Below are 20,919 nucleotides of genomic sequence, written 5' to 3' on the forward strand. Positions count from 1 at the left end.
ATAAATTTCATTTTTGGGTGAACAAACCCTTTAAGGGTAAATTTAAGCTAAAATTTCAGGTATATATTTATTTGGTGTAATATTTGTTTTTATTGTTTGATACATTTTCATATTTGGAGAACTATTCCACTTGAAGTATTTGTCAATTCATGCCCTTCTGAAAATATGAATACTATCTTGTGGATTCTGCAGGTTGCTACCGGCAAAAAGATAAAGATTGAGTTCAGTATGTTCCGTGTTAAAGAGCCAGGGGTAGACGTTAGCAACTGTCACAAAGACTACATAGAGGTGCTGGAAAAAAGTAAGTATGTCATTTACTGCCATACCAGTCAGAAATATCTTTTTTTGAGCTTCCTGAAAATCTATAAAATGGCATAAAGCCCAAGTTATCTGAAAACCAGCTGGAGCCATCTGTTGACCTTTTTTTTTTTTTTTTTTTTTTTTTGGATTTCGTAAGCCATTGCTGTATTAACAGTCCATTCCTTCCTCCATTTTTGAAGGTATTGTGGGGAAAAACGTAGACTTGTGATCTCTAGCACCACCAATGCCCTGGAAGTGAAGTTTCATTCAGATGAATCCTACACTGATAAGGGATTCAGGGTCCTTTATTCTGCCTACGATCCTGTAAACCGTACGTAAGCCCAGTGTTACAATATGACCATCTAAGTGATCAGATTTTGACCGAAGAACATTTAAAACCAACACATCCCATTATTCTATCGTTTTAACTCTCCTTCACGTCTCCTTTGCATTGAGTCCTGACTGTCTTCCTGTTTTCACCCTCATAAATGTCACCTCTAGCTTGCCCTGGTCAGTTTGCGTGCACCTCAGGCTTCTGTCTCAGAAAGGAGCAGGTTTGTGATGGTGGAACGACTGCGACGACATGAGTGATGAGAGAGAATGCAGTAAGTCTCACACCCCAGTCAGGATGTTGCAACATTTAATTTAAACCTTTCAATGTATTAATTAGAGTTTGGATTGAATTAGCCCTGTCCGACAGGATATTGATTTGGAATGACAGGAAGATGAATTTACTGAATTGTAATTAAAGCACAACAGAGGAATTTCATCAGTCAAAATTAATGATAAATAACTGCATCAATAATTTAATTATGTTGATTTATTCCGTAATATATAGACATATCTGTTGTTTTCTTTAACTGATCTGACAGATTCCTCCAATTTAAGTTAAAAAAAAAATCTGATAACTTTTATAAAAAAAGACATTAACACCAAAAATGCTTTATTATATTTATAGCATTCATTATATTAAAAAATATAAATTCAATTTGATTATAAATAATATCATTCTGAGAAATGGGGTGTTCTTGGCTTATAAAAATAAAGTTATTATGTCTTGAGCATTTTCTGCATGTGGCATTTTCAGGTTGTTGAGATCATTAAATATTTCTGGAGATAGAAAATATGTTATAAGCGTGGTTATGGTTAATTTTATACTGAAATGTACATGTTAAGGAATCAATTTACTACGTAACAAGTTGCCATTAAACTCTGGGAATACTTGGAAAATGTTTTATTGGGGGGGGGGGGGACAATTCAGGACAATTAGGGTTAGTATTACTATGTACTAATATCTGGAAGAAAAAAAATTAGGTGATGTTTCACATACATTTAGCATTATTCATTGTGGGTTTTTTATATTCCAGAATGTGGTGAGGGACAGTTCACTTGCCGTAATGGCCTTTGCAGGCCTCAGTACTTTGTGTGTGACAGAGTGAATGATTGTGGCGATAACAGTGATGAGGAACATTGTGGTGAGTTTATATTATATTTCTTATAAATATTTAATGAGTTTTATATTATATGATTCATTATATATATATATATCAGTCATTATATATAGTCATTAATACAGTCATTATATATATAATATATATATATATATATATATATATATATATTATATATATATATATATATATATATATATATATATATATATATATATATATATATATATATATATATATAATGACTGTATTAACAGTCCATTCCTTCCTATATATATTCAGTATTTAAATTACCTCCATTTGCAAAGCACTGCCCTAGGAAAACGAAAACGGGCCAACCTTAAACTATTACATTTTCCTGGAAAACTGCAACATAAATATACTTGTGCACGTAGTTCACCTCTACCTCTAACACTTCATTTTTACGTACTTCAAAAAGCCACTTTTTCATAAATGTTACTATTGAAGGAGGTTGACACTTCACACTACACTTTTTTTGTTACAAGTTTTTGTTTTGTTGCTCCTCCTAGATTGTGGCAAAGCTGAAGTCAGGTGCGGGGGATGGCGCCTGCATCCCACAGGAATTTATATGTGATGGGAAAAATGACTGCGCTGATGGCAGTGATGAGGTCTCCTGCGCAGAATGTGAGTGGATTTAACTTTGATTCACTGACCATAGATCTGCCTTTCCATAGAGGTTGATCAAGTTTGTTTTGTAAGCTTATCTGCATTGCATATGTCTATTATAAGAACCATAGTTATTCATAAGCACAACAACTGACTTATCGTTCATCATGGCATCATGTCATCATCAGTCTTCATGACTTCAGGTAAAATAACAATAAAAAGCAAAATAAGAATACATACATACTGTAGTTCCTCAAATAAAGACCGAGGCCTTTATTTACCTGAACTGCAGAAGGGAGCCGGCTTTTATTTGAAGCAGGCTTTTATTTGGGGCAGGCCTGTATTTCTAATTCCATCAGTTTGGAAAATAATTGCTTTAAATAAACTGTTTTAAATTAATAGCGAATAAAAGCGATAGCGTCCCGGTGGACAAAAGTCATTGATTTTTTTAACATGCAAACATATCACCATTTACAACAACAGCCAGAAAGGCGACAAAACTATTTCGGTCAGAATTACTGTAGCCTAATCGGTAACCACAATTGAGACAGTTTAAAAAATATAAAATGTAATTTTTATAAAGGTTGCACGTGAGGTTAAAGCCTACTAACCCGACTCGGCTTTCTACAGGCTATTGGTTGCATGTGACGGGGAAAAAAAGCTTCCTTCCTCTTAAGAGTTATATACGTTTAAGCACTTTTTATCTTAATATATCTCTTTACATAAATATTATTGTCTACTTAAAAAAAAAAAAAAAATAGGATTTTTTTTTCTTTTTTTTTCTAACCCAACTAATGACATCTGCGCTTTCTATAGCCTATTGTGCATGAGGGAAAAAAGCTTCCTTCCACTTGAGATTAGTTGTGCACTTTTAAACACTTTTATTTTACTACATCTCTTTACATAAATATATATTTTTTTATACTTGTACTATACTTTCTTATACTATATTATATATTTATACTATAATTTCTTTTTTTTACTAACCCAACTAATTTCTGCAATGCATTCTAAATAGGTTGCACATGAGGGAAAAAGCTTCCTTCCATTAAAAAGAGTTGTGTACTTTTAAGCACTTTTCAATTTAATGTATTTATTTACATTCATTTTATTTTCTACTTAAAAAAATATAATTTTGTTAATTTTCTAACCCAATTAATGACTGCGTTTTCTAGGCTATATATCGTTGCAAGAGAGAAAAAAGCTTCCTACCACTTGAGAAGAGTTGTGCACTTTTAAGCACTTTTTATTTTAATATATTTCTTTACATAAATATTATTTTCTACTTAAAAAACTATAATTTCGTTATTTTTCTAACCTAATTAATGGCTCCGAGCTTTCTATATATCGTTGCACATGAGGGAAAAAAAGCTTCCTTCCACTTAAGAAGAGTTTAAGCATTTTATGTCGCTATATATATATATATATATATATATATATATATATATATATATATATATATATATATATATATATATATATATATATATATATATATATATATATAATTCTTTTTTTTTTTTTTTTTTTTTTTTTTTTTTTTTTACTTAAACTATAATTTTGTTATTTTTCTGACCCAACGAATTACTCGTCTGTGCTTCCAATAGACCTGTTTTACTGGTTGCACGCACTTTCTCTGAGATATTCAATTTTGATTTTACATATTGTTTTTTTTAAACGGTCTTTCGTGTAGCCTAGTTCATATGACCACTTAACAATATTTCATCAACATAGTTTATTTTGAAGCCTATTCTATTTTCTTGTAAAAAATAAAATATTTTAAGTTAAATGCAGAGTAAGACGTATAAAAAAAGTCGAGGTGAAGATCAATATTTGTGTAGCCTGCCCAACACAGTATTTTTACAGACGTCGAGTCTCTCATAGACTACAGTAGTAGCCTATTTAAAATGGCATAAATGCATCCATTATAATCTCAATTTCATTTACAGAGCCATCCCTACAAAGTTTTTAGGTTAACTATAGAATAGACTACTATAGGATTAACAGTGTTGGGAACGTTACTTTAAAAAAGTAATTAGTTATAGTTACTCACTACTTGTTCAAAAAAGTAACTGAGTTAGTAACTGAATTACTCTATAATAACTCGTTACCAGGGAAAGTAACTATTTGCATTACTGAAAAAAAAGAAAAAAAAGTTGCTATAAGTTTACAAGTTTCAGTTTCAAGTCAATTGAAATTAGTAGAACAGACAAGTGTTTATAACTTTTTTTTTAAATGTTCAAATATGTAAAATAACTTGGATGCCCCCAATATTAAATGTTAAATGAATGAAATAGACACTAAATAGAATAAATTATTATAAAACATTGTACAATCAAATTCAATAAATTATTGTAAATATCAGTAATAAAGTGGAACAATAAAACAAAATAGATTGTGATCACAGTAAATTGCCAGCTACTGAAAAGGTGAATTAAAACATTTAAAGTTTTAGGATATGCTTAAAATGTAACTTCTGATCAAGCTCTCTCAGCCATTAAGCAGCTTTTTTTTCTTATACTGGCTGTGCATAACATGATTTCTCCACTTTTGTAGATATCTAGCTGAAATGTACATGGTGATCGGTTACTTATTCCATATTACATGACACAGGTTGAAGTTGGTAATTTAATCCATTCCATTACATATTTAAAGCGTTAGTTCACCCAAAAATGAAAATTCTGTCATTATTTACTTACCTTCATGTCATTCCAAACCCATTCCAAGACCTTCGTTCATCTTCGGTACACAAATTAGGATATTTTTGATGAAATCTGAGAGTTCTCTGATTTCATCAAAAATATCCTAATTTGTGTACCAAAGATGAACGTCCAGAAAGGTATTAAAGACATCTACACATCTTAAAATAGTCTGTGTGACTTCAGTGGTTCAGCCCTTCATTTTATGATGCGACAAATTCTTTTTTTTTGTGTGCACATAACCCCCAAAATAACGACTTTATTCAACAATGTCTTCCCGTCTAGGTCAGTCTCCTACTCTGTTGATTTAGTACAGTCCAGCGCTTCCGAATTCTACACCAGAACACCAGTTCACTATTGGCTGACACTGTTCTTGTGAGCACCACAGACACAGACAATAAGAAAGGATCTGACTAACTACTTTTTGATTACTTTAGGTTACATAAGACCGGACTCGATAATTACATTGATTTGAATAGGATAATCATATGCCATATTGATATAAAAAAAAACAGAGAAAGAAAATGTATTGCATACTTGATCATCAACAGCATGAAGAGCATTCAATATTCAAAATGGGGTTTGTGATTGAACTGCAGGGGGTTTGTGAGTTTAATGAAACACTATCTTAAATTCCCAGGGGCTATTTCAAATAACTATATAAGGTCAAATAGGTTCAGCTGGCAGAAAAAAGGTAGAGGCATCCCTAGAGTGGAAAGACAGCCTTCCAAAGACAGTAATTATGGTTAAATGACTGGAAGTGTTTGACTGGAGTTTATTAAATATGCAATGTTGTGAAAACAGTTCTTAAAAGTGAGATGATTTCTCTAAATCCAGTGAGAAAATGTTGTGTGGCTGTCAGTTTTCAGTCTGATGACTAGTGGCTTGTATTTTTCACAACAAAATTTCACAAACAATCAATAGGAAAGTAACACTTGTCTGATTACTATTTTTTTTTTATTAATGTAATGTAATGTGATACAATATAATGTACTTAATTTTCAGTATTAAAAAAATTAATTCACATGTACTTAATGTACTTAAACGTGCAGTATGCAACTTTTGGCCACTAGGGGTCACTCATTCAAAATAATAACAACTGACGTACTTTGGTGACGTCGGGAAAGTGCGTGGGCTCATGGGAGTTGTTGTCATTATTGCCACTGTCAACCAGCGAATCTGGCATCTCCAGCAGAAAACATGTTCACTGACAAGGTAATTGATTGTTATATTACATCTCTATTATTGTTAAGTTTAGTTACGGCTTTTCACTTTATGTAATGTCAATCTAATGAAATAGCAGCAAGCTACCGTTACTTAACAAACTTATCAGTAACGTTAGATAATGTGCGAGACAGAATGTTGTGCGGGCGGTCGCTATGTCAACATACCTATAAGTTGGTAGGCTATGTTGACATATTAACCGCGCATCATAATTTGAGTTACTCAAATTATAGATATATTGACATGGCATCCGCGATTGTCGAACATTCTTTATATCAACAGTTCAATAAGGAAATAAATTTCAATTTAGTTTATCATTACCAACATAAAACATAGTAAATGAGAGAACCAGCACCAGCAATACGTTGTTCATTGGAACACGCGCTGTGTCGCTCCCCACGTTCATCAATCATTCTAATAAACATTTATTTTGGAACTCGGAGATATATGAATAAGTAGATCATTATTAAATCGATATTATATCTAGCTAGTATTAACATATGATAAAAGTGACGGTCACCTTATATTAATTGACCAAGATAGTGGCATATTACCTTATGAAGCTAACGTTACTTTCTCCAGCTAGGCTACATATAAAACCAATAATAGCTAACAGTTAGTCCATCTGCGTTTTACACATGACATCATCGTGTCACCAAATATACGGATAGAAATACTTTTGAATCAGTTTTTTAAAAAATAGCTCTTTCAGTCTCCAAAAACAGAGAATCCGCCTGTTTGAAAAGCCGATACAAAATGTATAACATTACGTATTCAGCTAAACGCGTCTCAATGTGGTCAAGATCGCTATGCAATATGCAAACATACAGCATGTTATGATTATATGATTATTATGTTAGCTGAATGGTTACTTAAATGACCTGTTTATTGTCACGAAGATTTCGCCATCTTTCAAAGGCTTCTCCAAGGTTTACACGTCTCTTGCTTCTTTTACTGTCCCAAAATCTTCTCGGGTCATTTTTTTCACCCTTACGTTTGCGCTTTGTTGAGCTGGCAAAACGTACAGGCAAAGAGTAGTCATGATCCAAATCATACAGACTTTTTTATACGGGGGTTCCCCTTATACTGTCTGTCAGTGTTCCTCTTTGAGTTTGGCGGTTCCGCCCATAGATATCTATGGTTCCGCCGAGTTCCGCAGGAAGCAAGACGCAATCGTGGATATGACGTGAAAGACTGGCGACATAACGGAAATAAAGACACGGTCCGTGTCTTCGAATTAAAATATTAATTTCTCTGGATTTAGAAGTTAATTAGAACTGTCGGGATAATGTAAACACACAACTTTAAAAAATATATAACATAGATATAGTGATCTTTTATATTTTTAATGCTGAAACATTACATATTGTGCCTTTAATAGTCAGTTGCTACCCAGCGCTGCATGTACATTTACACTGAATATTGAGTACCATTAATTAATGGGATAATTAACCTGCTTTTCATATGCAGCTTCAACGATTAGGCTGAAACTAGTGAAATCATACATTTTGGTCTTTTCTAGAGTGTTCAGTCCTTATTTACTGCCCTTTCTTTCTATCCCAAAGTTCATTGTTTTTTGTATCCTTCAGCCGAGATAAGTGACCTATCCCACAATCAATAGGCCTGATCAATAAGGTGGCTCTTGCATCACCACAAACGAGGCGTGGGTCTTTGGTGATGAAAAGAAGCTGCAACTGATGTTTTATTCCCTTTGTTTACCTCAAGTTGTTCTTTCTTTACACTCTCTTCCTCTCTTAGCGGCTGGTGTCTGCAATGATTTCTCCTTCAAGTGTAAAAACTCGCAGTGTGTGAACAAAGTGAATGCAGAGTGTGATCGCGAAGACGACTGCTCTGATGGTTCGGACGAACAGGGATGCAGTAAGTCAGATTTTTTTAATGTATTTTTTTAATGGAACTGTGTGTTGGTTTACTTCCACATGTTGTATGAAGTTGCCATTTGATTAAATCGCATAGAGCTACAAGTTTCCGGATAAATTGAGAATCACTATTTTTTGTTTGAAATAGAGATCACGATTCTGAACAGACAATTAAACAAAATGACATGTAATGTACTAGAGGTTCTGTTAAAATGTTAATTGCTGCCGTCTTTTTAAAAATGTTTCATTAATTTTAAAGAATTATTCTTAAAAGTTGGTTGGGCCTACATGGATAGGACTTGTTTTGTTCAGAACATCCCACGGATGCTCGATTGGATTGAGATCTGGGGAATTTGGATGTCAAGTCAACACCTCAAACTCATTGTGCTCCTCAATCCATTCCTGAGCCATTTTTGCTTTGTGGCATAGAGCATTATCCTGCTGAAAGAGGCCACAGCCACCAGGGAATACTGTTTCCATTAAAGGGTGTACATGTGTAACCCCTTCTGTTCGGACCGGGACTCGAACCCCAGTCTGTCGGCATGAGAGTCGGACGCTCTAACAAGGAGGCTAAAGGATGCAACCCCTAGTGTCAGTCGCTAGAGCGTCTCTGGTCAGACACATGGTCTGCAACAATGATGGAGATGCTGTGAGCCAGTAGTCTAGCCATCACAATTTTGCCCTTGTCAAACTCGCTCAAATCCTTACGCTTGCCCATTTATCCTGCTTCTAATGCATTACCTTTGACAAAATGTTATCACCCACTAACAGGTGCCGTGATGAAGTTGTAGTAATGTGTGCAATTCACTTCACCTGTCAGTGGTCATAATGTTATGCGTGATATTATTATGTTATATGTTATGTTATGTTATGTTATGTTATGTTATGTTATGTTATGTTATGTTATGTTATGTTATGTTATGTTATGTTATGTTATGTTATGTTATGTTATGTTATGTTATGTTATGTTATAGATTACATTACATCATATATCATATCATATCATATCAATTATGGTGAAAAGCTGTATCATAACTTATCATAGTAAACCACTGTTGGTTAAATTCCTAGAAAAAGTAAATAAGATAACTAAGGTGTGTGTGTGTGCGTGTGTGTGTGTTGTACTGAATTGGTATCAGCCAATATTGAAGATTTAAATATTTTTTAAGATTTAGATAATCATCTTGTTAATTTAAAGGTGCTTCAATTATTGCAAAGATTTTACCCTTAACAACAGACTTGAAGCACAGAACTCTATGCAAATGTGCTACAGTCTTTTCATGTATTGGTTAATTTTAATTATGTCTGGTTATTTTAAGATTTAGATCATCTAAAAGCGATTGGATAATAACAGGAAAAAAAGTACAACAGGTTTTATTAATATTAATTTGAAATGCAGTCAAGTCTCTTTCAGACTAACTCTTTTATAAAACCCAACTAATAGTTTAAATCACTCACAGTTGTTATTGATTTAGTTATGAAGTAGTATAGATTTATGATATACAATGATGTATAAGAGTATACAATTACCACCCGGCTCTAGTGTCTTTATGGTATAATTATTTGAAGATAATGAGCTTCCCAATGTTTTTGCAAGCTTTTTGGTGTTTTAACGAATTTAAAAAGCAATTGTAATTTCCAGAAGTTGCTGCATCATCAACAATGTGGTAATTAGTGTAAAAAAAAAATTCACATTAGAGCCCCAAGCCATTATACTTTTTGTATGAAAACTTACTTGACATTTCTTCATTCTCTTTCTACTCCTTTTATAGGCCTCAGGGTTGCTAGATTCTTTTTCCTTTCCTCATTGTGTTTTTATTAGCCAGCACGGTTCGTTTCTCCATATATCTGCCTTGTTATGATTCTGCTCGAGTCCTGCTAAAGGCCGACGGTCCTGTGAGTCAGAGCAGATGTTTCGAGAAACTCGAACTTTCAGTGCAAACAGTTTTGCAGCAAGCCCTCTGATCTTATCCCTGCTGGTCTTGTACAAGACCCCCTTAACCTCTCATCTCAGCATGCCAGTGCCATCCCTTCCGTTGTCTTCCTTGTAGTCTCTCTTTGTGTTTGAACCGTTCCTACAATTTGGTTTCAGACTGTGGAGTCCGGCCATTCAAGCACAACCGTATTGTGGGTGGGCAGAACGCAGATGTGGGTGAATGGCCGTGGCAGATCAGTCTGCATTTCAAGACCGACGGACACGTCTGCGGCGCCTCAATCATTTCCAACAAATGGCTGCTGTCCGCGGCCCACTGCTTCATCCAGTCTAATGCAGAGTAAGTTTGTTTATTGCATCTCTGTATGGCTTTTAGTGTTTCTGTATTTTATTTTATCACTGGCAGAAATTACACATTTGCTAAGTATCTTTCTGCATTCACTTTGTGCCCAAACTTCATTCGATGTCAGCACTCTATGTTTGATCAAAAACTGAGCTGGTATTTATTCTCATTGGCCAGCAGGTGGAGCACAAGACATTGGCATAAAATCATACTTTACCTTGATGAGTTATTCCAACATGTTTCTGAGCCTGAACCATTAAAGCTGAACTGAAAGATAATTCACTCTCCTGAGCTATGGTTTCAGCATGAAATCCAAATTGACCCCATTTACTTTCTTAATAAACGTTTCTGGTCTTTTTGTGAATGATACATAAATACACAAATGTCTTTCATCAAAATGTAATAACTTGTTCCACCTCTGAAATGGCTTTGCTTTTCGGCTGAAATTACCAAGCCCTCTTATTTTTCAATCCCTCTTCATATACACTACCTGTCAGGAGTTTAGAATAATTAGGGTTCTTTTTTTTTTTTTTGGAGGGGAAAAAAAGTCTTACCAAAAAAGTCTCACCAAGGCAGATTTTTTTGTGTGTCAAATGTTACACATTAAAATAAATACTTTCTATTTGAATATTTTTAATGTATTTAATGATTACATAAAAAGTAAATAAATACTGTTATTTAACCTTCCATTCATGAAATAATTACACACAAATATTAAAGGTGTTGTGTTAAAGTGTTATATATTTTGTTCGGTTGAGTTCTTACAATTCCCCACGTTTCCAACTATTTGTAAATTGTGATTTAAATTGCTATTTTAACCAAGGAACTGGAACGTCTGAGGGAGTCGCCTGTAAATGTGTCATATCTGCGCTACCCTCGGTTTCCTGTTTTATTTGGCAGAAACGCTTTACTCTTAGCAGTGTGGTCAAGTGTGAGTACACACAGAGTAATGTCATAACATCACTTTCAACACACTTAAATGTATCTAATATGATAAATACAGGTGATTTCTGCCTGAGTCCTATCCCGATTCTTTCCCACAGGCTGTGAGGTGAAGACCAAATGTCCCAAGATTCTGTGCTCAAACTAGGCATCATCAAAATACGTCTTTGTTTTGAATAGGCGCCCTCTGGCGGACGGAAAAGTTGCATGATGTAGCTTTAAGCACTTATAATGAACTATTATTAAAAATTGAGCACCAATAATAATTAGTAAGTGAGCAGCAAATTAGCATATTAGAGTGATCTCCAAAGAATTGTGACAGTGAAGACTGGAGTAATGATGCTGAAAAGCATCGGCTTTTATCACATAAATAAATACATTTTCAAATATGTTCAAATAGAAAACAGTCATTTTAAATTTTAAAATTATTTCACATCATTAATGTTTTTACTGCATATTTTTATTAAATAAATGCAGCCTTGGCGATATTGTTAATTTCTTCAGAAGAGACGAGACTAAATTATGTTGGTCAACGACCTTTTTTTCCATGACTAAGATGAGACTATGATGAGAGTGCACCAATGTCCAAAACGCTGACTAAGACTAAATTAACATGCATTATTGTTGACGAAAAAAGACGAGATTACATTTTTTTTCATAAAATAACAACTAAGATAGAATATCTCATTTTCGTCAACAATCATGCCTTCAAAATATTCCGAACGAGTTTGCGCTGTTGTTGCTGCCAGCCTGTGGCTGCAACACAAAACTACATGGAGCCAGAAAGCAGTTGCCAACTGACACGCATTTTGCGCGAGGTCCACGCTTTCAGCCTCTGTCTTACACTCTCACTCTGTCCATGTAAATCTCACGCCAAATTTGTAAAGTTTTAATAGGAAATTCAAACAATACATAGCGTTTTGGCACTTAATATGGCATAACAGTTCAAGCCAGAGCCGTTGAATAACAGAGTTGCAACGTGTTCATCTACAAGCAGCGCTGAGGGGCACGTGGATCATGGAGCTCTCAATAGGTCCACACAAGCCAGCGCTGTCAATACATTTGACAATATCTAGACAATATCTTCACTATACAGGTAAACAGTACAGCATAGTGTGCATTGATTATTATGTCAACCACATTTAAATTATAGTGTTATTATGGAGAGTGATTGAGATGCAACAATGTTAAAATGAATGTTACACTTTTGAAAAAGAATACACTTTTGAGAGTACTTCGACTCGGCACAGTAAAAAGTCCCGGATGAAAAATCCTCCCTCACATCTCCCCCTACCCCCTTTTGACAGAAATGAGAGGGGGAGGGGGAGATGTGAGGGAGGATTTTTTCAGCCGTGACTTTTTACTGCGCCGATTCAAAGTACTCTCAAAAGTGCTATTCCGCCATACATTATAGTTCTCCATTTTAACCCGCTAAGAAAAGGGCCATGTTTTATTTTGTGTCACCATACTTGGTCGTTCAACTATTCATGTAACTGTATTTAAATAGGGAAAATGTGGAGGTGTTTGGTCGCTTCGAACTTGATCTCTGTTTGGTACCATAGTGAATGAACTGGGCTTAGTGGGCTAAATGCTATCAGATCGTCACCGCGCGTCAGAGAGATTAAGTGCACGTACTGAACAACATAGTTTATGATAAAACGGTGAAGTATCTCTTTAAACTGGAGAAAGGGGCTATTACAACTATTTTCCTGCAAGCAATATGTAGTGATTTATCCACTTATTGACCGATTAAACAATCTCTGATTAAATTAAAAGTTTCATAGAGAGACAGCATTGTCTAGATGATGCAAGAATCTAGTACAGTAACAATAGGAGACTCCAAGTACCATGTATAACCAAAACAGCGTATAGTATACTGGTTTTGTCGGGGGGAAAGAAGAGCGTTCGTGTTTGCGGTTGCCAGATTTCAGTAATTTAAATCCCCCAGTCAGAGCTTTTCTGTGAAACGAACACGTATACTATCTGGTGTTTTTACCTAAACATGTTCAATCTGGCAACCATATGCACGCAAGTTCTCTCTTGCGCTCGCGGATGATCTGAAAACACCAATAAACAAAGAAGCTGCATTTTATCAATCTCCATTTGAGATGTTCAGTTTAAAGTGTCATTAAGTCGGTCTGTGTTCTGTCAGGACGGTCAGGACTCAAGAGCCATTTCGCTGAACAACTGAACTTGTGTGAGCTGCTGAAATAAGCCAATCAGAGCAGAGCTCAACATTAATATTCATGACCCTTCCAAATAAGGCAAAAACAGCATTACATCCTAAGGATAATTTATAGGGTTGTAAATGGACCTGTAAAACTGTATCTGGACAATTGCTGCCCTTAAATAAGCCGCATACCCTCTATCAGTGTTGGGGCTACTAGCTTAAATACATTTTTCAGTAGCGTGGTGGTAGCGTCACTGTTTTCTCTATGAAATAGCTTTTCAGTAGCGAAGCTCCTCTGTTGATCAAGTAGTGCGGTAGCGTCCACACAAGCTAACGTTAAATTTTCCCAAGCATTTCTGAAGATCAAGCTCAAATTTGAAACACAACTGATAAGAACGCGGATATACTTCACTTTCTACGTTCCTTTCTGCCTTGCGCAGAAGCGTGCAGATGCACGCGCGAGCCTTTCAAAGAACTCATTTACGCGCGAACGCGTAAAGACGGGATAGGCGACTCTAGATAGATCTAGTTGACATTTTTTTTTTCTAGTGCTCAATTCGCTGTTGCACGTGCATCGTCCGCACGGTGACAAAAGAGAAACTGCAGTTTTAAAATCTATTGTGTCTCTTGAATAAACACCTCTTGTTAAAAGTATCGGGGTCCAGCCTGGCCACCACCTCTTGATATAAATGAATGAATGAAACTTGTTTTAATGTGTGTGGGAGATCGAACACACACACACACACACACACACACACACACACACACAGGCTACATATTTTGTTTTTTTGCCATGTTGGTATTGTTTGTAGCAGGTCTTAATTATTTTGCTACTGTGTCTATATGCTTGACTATTATTGATCACTGAAATAGCATTGATTGGAATGAAGTGGGTTCAATATAAAATTAAATAAATAAAAAGTAGCTTATATGTAGTAAACTACTTTTTTTCAAGTTGCTGTAGTTTAGCTTGCTACATTTCCCAGGGGGGTAGCTTCAGCGTAGTGAAGCTTAATTTAATGTAGAGTAACTGGTAGCTTAGCTCACTACATTTTCCAAGTAGCTTGCCCAACACCGCCCTCTATGTAGATATCAGGGAACAATTTAACATATTGTTTCAACTCATTCTAGGGCACATTTAAATATGACTAAAACTGAAAAGGACATTTAGCATAACACCAAGACTTAATTAAAAATAGGTGACAAAATTAGCACTACTTAGTGAGCAGATGAGTATTCTTTAAAAACCATGAATATTTGTCATATAACAGCTTTTCACAATCCTGCCTCTTTTCTCATTAAATCTGATTTCCTCAGATTTCCCGTCAAAATGCTGAGTTAAACTAGATTTGAACGCCATTTCATGTTGACCTTTCAAAACATCTGATTTGAACAACTAACCTCCAAAACAACATTGTTTGCACTGTCTCTTCCAACAGCTACAAAATTACATCCAACTGGCTGTCGTACAGTGGTCTGCGGGACCAGAACATCCAAGATCCCAGCTCTGTTCAGCGGCGTTCTTTGAAGACCATCATCCCCCACCCAAGCTACAATGAAATGACCTACGATTACGACATCTCCTTGTTGGAACTGAGCCAGCCATTGAACTTCAGCAACACTGTGCATCCCATCTGCCTTCCGGCATCGACCCACGTTTTCTCGGCCGGCAGTTCCTGCTTTGTTACAGGCTGGGGCGCGCTCCGAGAGGGAGGTGAGGCAGCTTGTGTGCCTGAGGGCTGCCCTTTGCGTTTGGAGTTCCTCTTTCCATGAGATACCTTTGGAATTGTGCCTCACAAGTTTGACATTTATCAATCCCTTGTTTCAATGTTACTTTTAGCACAAACTCTTGTCATGTGCTTTCGTTTGGATTTTTGTGTTTTATTTGTGGAGGCACACAACTAATTCCAATCAATTCAAACAACCATTATGAGTAAAGATTTTTGCTTTTTGGTTTTCCGAATCGTTCTCATAGGACTAATGCTTTATTTATGTGTTGTAGGAAGTGCTGCAAAAATCCTGCAGAAAGCAGAAGTAAAGGTGATTAATGATACAGTATGCGACATGGTGACCGACGGTCAGGTGACTTCTAGAATGATGTGTAGCGGCTACCTCACCGGCGGTGTGGACGCTTGTCAGGTAAAAAAACAAAACACATTCATGTTTCTCATATCCATCATATATATATATCCATACTATATCCAACATTGATGATTAATCTACATATTAAAATGATTTCTGAAGGATCATGTGACACTGAAGACTTGGATTAATTGCTGATGAAGATTCAGTTTAGCATCACATAAATAAAGTATATTTTACAGTTTATTAAAATAGATTTTTCCCTGTAGTTTTGATCAAATAAATCCAGCCTTGATGGACTTGATAAGAGACTTATTTCAAAAACATAAAAAATAGTAATGTTTCCAAACTTTTGATTTATACTGTAGAAATACATCCAGTGACTTGAGTGTAGACTGTAAGGTCAAAAAACAAAAAAAAGATGTGTCCATCTAACTTAAAATAAAATTATTGCAAATAATTGAAATAACAATACAATAATTGTAGAATAATGAGGGAAAAGAGGTCATGTATAAAGCACAGCTCGCACTGACGACACTTTCAAACCAAGCAGCTTTCTGTTGGTCAACGGAGCGAACTGAACATGATGCCAAATCTGCTTGGGGAAAACGTTCACCCTCAAGCGTAATTCTAATTTGTGTGGATTACTATTAAAATGACTGATTCAACTGTGGAAATTTGTCAGTGTGACTACACCTTAAAGGCTAGTATACCACTATTTTTCCTAAGTTAGCATTTACAAAGTTGTAATCATAACACCCTCAAAGCAGCTAAAAAGCTTTGTAACTAAAACACGCAGAATTACACATTTATTGAATGCTAATGAATTCAAGGTGGTTTAATAGCCATTTAGATGCACTGTCAAGCCTTTTTTATCCTGTTCTATTCATTCAGAAACACCTACAGTACAAATATGACATGAGCATAATGCCGTCAAAGTGTTCAGCTAATGTTGTTGTCTTTCTGCGGTGTGTGTACAGCCTCGTAGTGGAGAAGATTAATTATTCTACCTTGTTCCCTGATATTTAAATGAGCTGATTTCCATAATTTCTACTTCTATTGCACTTGTTATTCATCTTGCTTTCCCCTTCTGAACGCTCTGTGCGTCTCTCTTATTCTGGTTGTAATCTTCTTAGTGTGCTTTTTTTCTTTTTCTTGCGCAGGTTCCGGTCCTGGTCTTGTGAGTTCTTTCTATCTTTCTCTCCAGCAATAGCAGTTCATAGATTTTGCTCACTCTCTCTTTCTTTGTACTTTGTGCCATCCTTCTCACCCTCTTTAATATTTTTTCATTCACTTGGTTGTTTTCACCCCCCCCCCCCCCTCTCTCTCTCCCCCTCTCCCTCTCTTTTATTGCCACGTCTGTTTACATTGCAATATTGGCAAAGTAATTAAGAGCCGAATTGTATTACACACAAAACAAATCATTCAGGAATAATAGTAATAGAATGAAATGACACAGTAAATAAGCAGCTTAAATTAGAGGTACAAAATAATAAATGATAAGTGATTACAATAATAATTAAAATGTTTGCAATTGATTCACATGCCCTCCTTTTTCCTTTCGATATTCTCACATAAATAATCATTTCATCTCCTCTTTAAATTTCAAGCAATTTATTTGCATGATTTTTTTTTTATATACAATATTGCCACAGCATTGATACACACAATAAAAAAGTTTCCAGTGATGCTAAAATAAATAACCACAATATACAATAAAATAATATAGAATAAAATAAACATTCATTAATGAACATTCTCGTGAGTAGATCGACAGGCAACTCTTGAATATGTTTTGTTACATATGTCCTCCATGCATTTGGTCTTTTTCAAACAGTTTTGGAAAATGTGGAATGACTTTTAAAAGTGTCTTTCTTCTGGCTTCCTTAGGGAGACTCGGGCGGCCCTCTTGTGTGTCGTTCCGATGTTGGCAAATGGTTCCAGGCTGGCATCGTGAGCTGGGGAGAAGGCTGCGCTCGGCGGAACAAGCCTGGCGTCTACACGCGTGTCACCAAACTGCGGGAATGGATCCGTGAAATCACATCCGTATAGTCGAGCCTGGACCTGCAATCATACGACAACCAAAGCAGAATAACAGAAATGTTCAGTGCTGTGAATATTTAGTACATTACGTGAGCCGCACTCGCACAAAACGTTTGCAAAACACAGCTTTGGTCGACAATTTTTTTTTTTTTTTTTTTTTACTTTGGATCATCTGCTTTGAACCACCTGGTTGTTTTCGTAATAGCATATTCATTCATTATGACTATAATTTACTATGTTTCGGTTATTATGGCTTATCAGTGAGGTTTTTCATAACTATATCAATCTAAAGTTGAGTTCAGCTTTAGTCAACCACACAAAAATCTTTATAAAATAAATGCAGATAGCACTGTAATGAGGATATATATATCACTGTGATGTACTGTTACACTCATTTACCAACTCCGTTGTATTGCTTTCATTTGTTTGTATCTGATTTTCTTGGACAGTAATTTCATAAATGGCACTTAGAGATTAAACTGTCCTATAATGAGACTGCCAACAACTTATGACCTGGTGTAATGTTATCTTTCTGAATTATATTCTTTTAAACAAATCTTTTAACTTTGTTCTTGTGCTCAAAACGTGCCTTTCTTCCAAAGACTGGACCCTGCTTCAGAAACAATGACTCTTGTGTTTCAGTCTTTGGAGCAAGCTTCAGTCCCTATTTTCTTTTTTCTTTTCTTTTCTTTTAGTGAAGGTCAAAAGCTTCTTTGCAATCTAGAAATTTCTGTAAGCATCCCACTCAGGCTGACCTTCTTTTCTCACATCTGTGTGATCTTGGGACCTCAATGGCAAAGCTCTAAAATGGAGGATTAGGTAAAAATAGGATATTTCCGTCATCCATTTGCCAATACAACCAAGGCCAACATGGGTCACTCACTTCTGCTGCATGTTAAAGTTCCAGCCAATCAATGTCAATGCAGTTGGCTGAAACAACCTAGCAGGATAGTCTCTGCTTCAAAGAGACCCGAACGTTTTGAAGAATCTATAATGCTGGATCCTCAAAGACTTGGCAAGTTTCTTTCCCATGGAAAGTCCACTTGCTTAGTAAGAATTTCAGGCTCTGTAGTGTAGTGACTTATTTTCCTAGGAGGTACAAGAGACGTAGGCTGTATTTTGAGAGATGTCAAGCAATAGATTATATATTTATGTACTACTGAATGATGTACAATTTGGCTTGTCAGGCTTTCATTTTTAAATTGTTAAACCACAATGAGTGTATATGGCTTTAAGTGTCTGGGTGACTACCATTTGTAAATATTTTACATGCTTTTGGCATTGCAAATTTAGCATATTACTTGTTGGTCTTTTTTCTGTGTAGTTTCATTGTGTTTTATATTTAAACATTATGCAAATGTTTTAATGTATTCCAATTTCTCAAGTTTACAATGTTTTCTTGACAATAAAATACATGGTGGTTTTACATTCTCAAATTTCTTTTACGTTTTTTGCTTAATTCCCATGCAAGTTAATTTCCCCCTAAAAATGCAAATGTAGTAAAAACATCTAAAAACTGTTTTATCAATATTAAATGAGTTGGCCTTGGTATAAACCAACATCAACATTGCCTTCAACAATTCTTTTCCCATAAATCAGTGGTCTCTTAAAGGAAAATGATACAAGAAAACTTCATAAATCTACCCTTTCAGTTGACGTGATCGAGAACCTAAAGCGTGACTTTGTTACAAATGCGAATGCACCAATAAAAAAACCTCTTAAGTTTAATTAAGCATTGTATTGCACTGCGACAGTTGTTTTAAATGGTTGGCAGAGTATTGAACTTAGGCTAATTACATGCCAGATTTGACCTTGTATGAGCATTAGATTGGTGCTCAACCTTTTACATTATCTCCACTCGATGTCAAAACATCTCATGCACATTAATTCAGTATCTAGGCAACCAAAGGTCACTATCGCTTGACTGAAACAAAGCATTGTGGTAAATTAAATGAATTTATTAAATCCATCTAACTATTATTTAAGCAGTTTTGCTACTACCGGACTTCTGGCCGTTGACGCACCTTTGCAGCGGTTAAGGCGCTTCAGCTCTTTTCCATTGCTGCTATCCGGCAAGCTTAAAAGAGCAAATTTGAAATTTGTTTCAAAATGTCACACCAGGAGTGTGGCAACGCACTCACCCTGGACGCATTAGAAGAGCACAGTGAATGTCAGCTGCCTAGGGAAGGCCCTGCAGAAGCCGTCCTCTCACTGCTAGAGTATGAGTCTCGCCCCTTTGAGCTCATGGATCATTTTCTTTTGAGAGAGTAGTCCCACCCCTAACACCCTCCTGTTCTCTGGCTCCCAGAAACCACGGAAGAAGAAACAACAGAGCCAGAGGGTTGAGCTAATGTGTGCAAGTGAGCTCACACTGTCTCGAATCCTGCGATCACCCTTCCCTCAAAGAGAGGATTTCCCGGTGCTCTTTTCCTACAACAGACCAGCGCCCCTCGTCTGGCGAAAGCGGTATGGTCTCGTTTAGGGTGATCTGAGGAGGAGTTACCTGGTGACAGCATGTTGTTGGTGACTTCCAATACGGAGGAGCAGTCAAGCTCCATGGAGGACTCAACCCCCTTGCTGCCCAAGGATCCAGGCAACGCAGGACTAGGCTGGGCGCTGGGCACATACGCATCCTCTAAAAGGGCATTGAGGAGCTCGGGCTGGAGAGACACCATCCGGCAACCACCTTGATGAGTGACTGATGAAAGATTCTTCCAGGGTGCTGCCAATGGGCCCCTCAACAGAGACCTACTCCGTTCTCCCCGGAGGTTCATCTCCCCTATTCTGCCATCCCCTGTGTGTCAAGCTGGGTTCTAAACACAATCAATGGAGGTTACTTTGCTCCAATTCACTCACAGACCTCACCACTTTAAGGGCATGGTCCAGACTTGAGTACTAGGCAGTAACGTGGACATCCTCCAGTAAGCAGAGGGCTTACTGGCAAAGGGGGCCATAGTTTTGAGATCACCATCTCCCCGTGAGTCAGACTTTTACAGCCGCTACTTTCTTGTTCCAAAAAAGGATGGTGCCTCGGACGTGCCCTGATAAAGTGGCCATTCGGGATGTTAACATTGAAACAAATCCTCTTGCAGGTTTGTCCAGGGGATTTGTTTTTGTCAGTGGATATAAAAGATGCTTACTTTTATATTCAGATAGCCCTTCATCACAGACTGTTCTTGAGATTCCTGGTCGAAGGGGTAGCTTACCATTATATTGTCCTTCCATTCG

The 20,919-nt window shown here is 36.3% G+C and overlaps 1 protein-coding gene across 1 annotated transcript in view; it reads left to right on the forward strand.

The window, feature by feature from the left end:
* st14 (ST14 transmembrane serine protease matriptase) overlaps positions 1-19,127 on the forward strand; it is a 55,802-nt gene extending 36,675 nt beyond the window's left edge. The window contains 12 exon segments of the mRNA XM_067450279.1: positions 193-305; positions 501-631; positions 802-861; positions 864-905; positions 1,668-1,775; positions 2,282-2,307; positions 2,309-2,396; positions 8,060-8,179; positions 10,271-10,451; positions 15,006-15,280; positions 15,569-15,705; positions 17,539-19,127. Coding sequence (XP_067306380.1) covers positions 193-305; positions 501-631; positions 802-861; positions 864-905; positions 1,668-1,775; positions 2,282-2,307; positions 2,309-2,396; positions 8,060-8,179; positions 10,271-10,451; positions 15,006-15,280; positions 15,569-15,705; positions 17,539-17,700 — 1,443 coding nt within the window. The 3' untranslated portion in view covers positions 17,701-19,127.
* Positions 19,128-20,919: the final 1,792 nt, after the last annotated feature.

The sequence above is a fragment of the Pseudorasbora parva genome, chromosome 8, assembly GCF_024679245.1.
Source record: "Pseudorasbora parva isolate DD20220531a chromosome 8, ASM2467924v1, whole genome shotgun sequence".
NCBI lineage: Eukaryota > Metazoa > Chordata > Actinopteri > Cypriniformes > Gobionidae > Pseudorasbora > Pseudorasbora parva.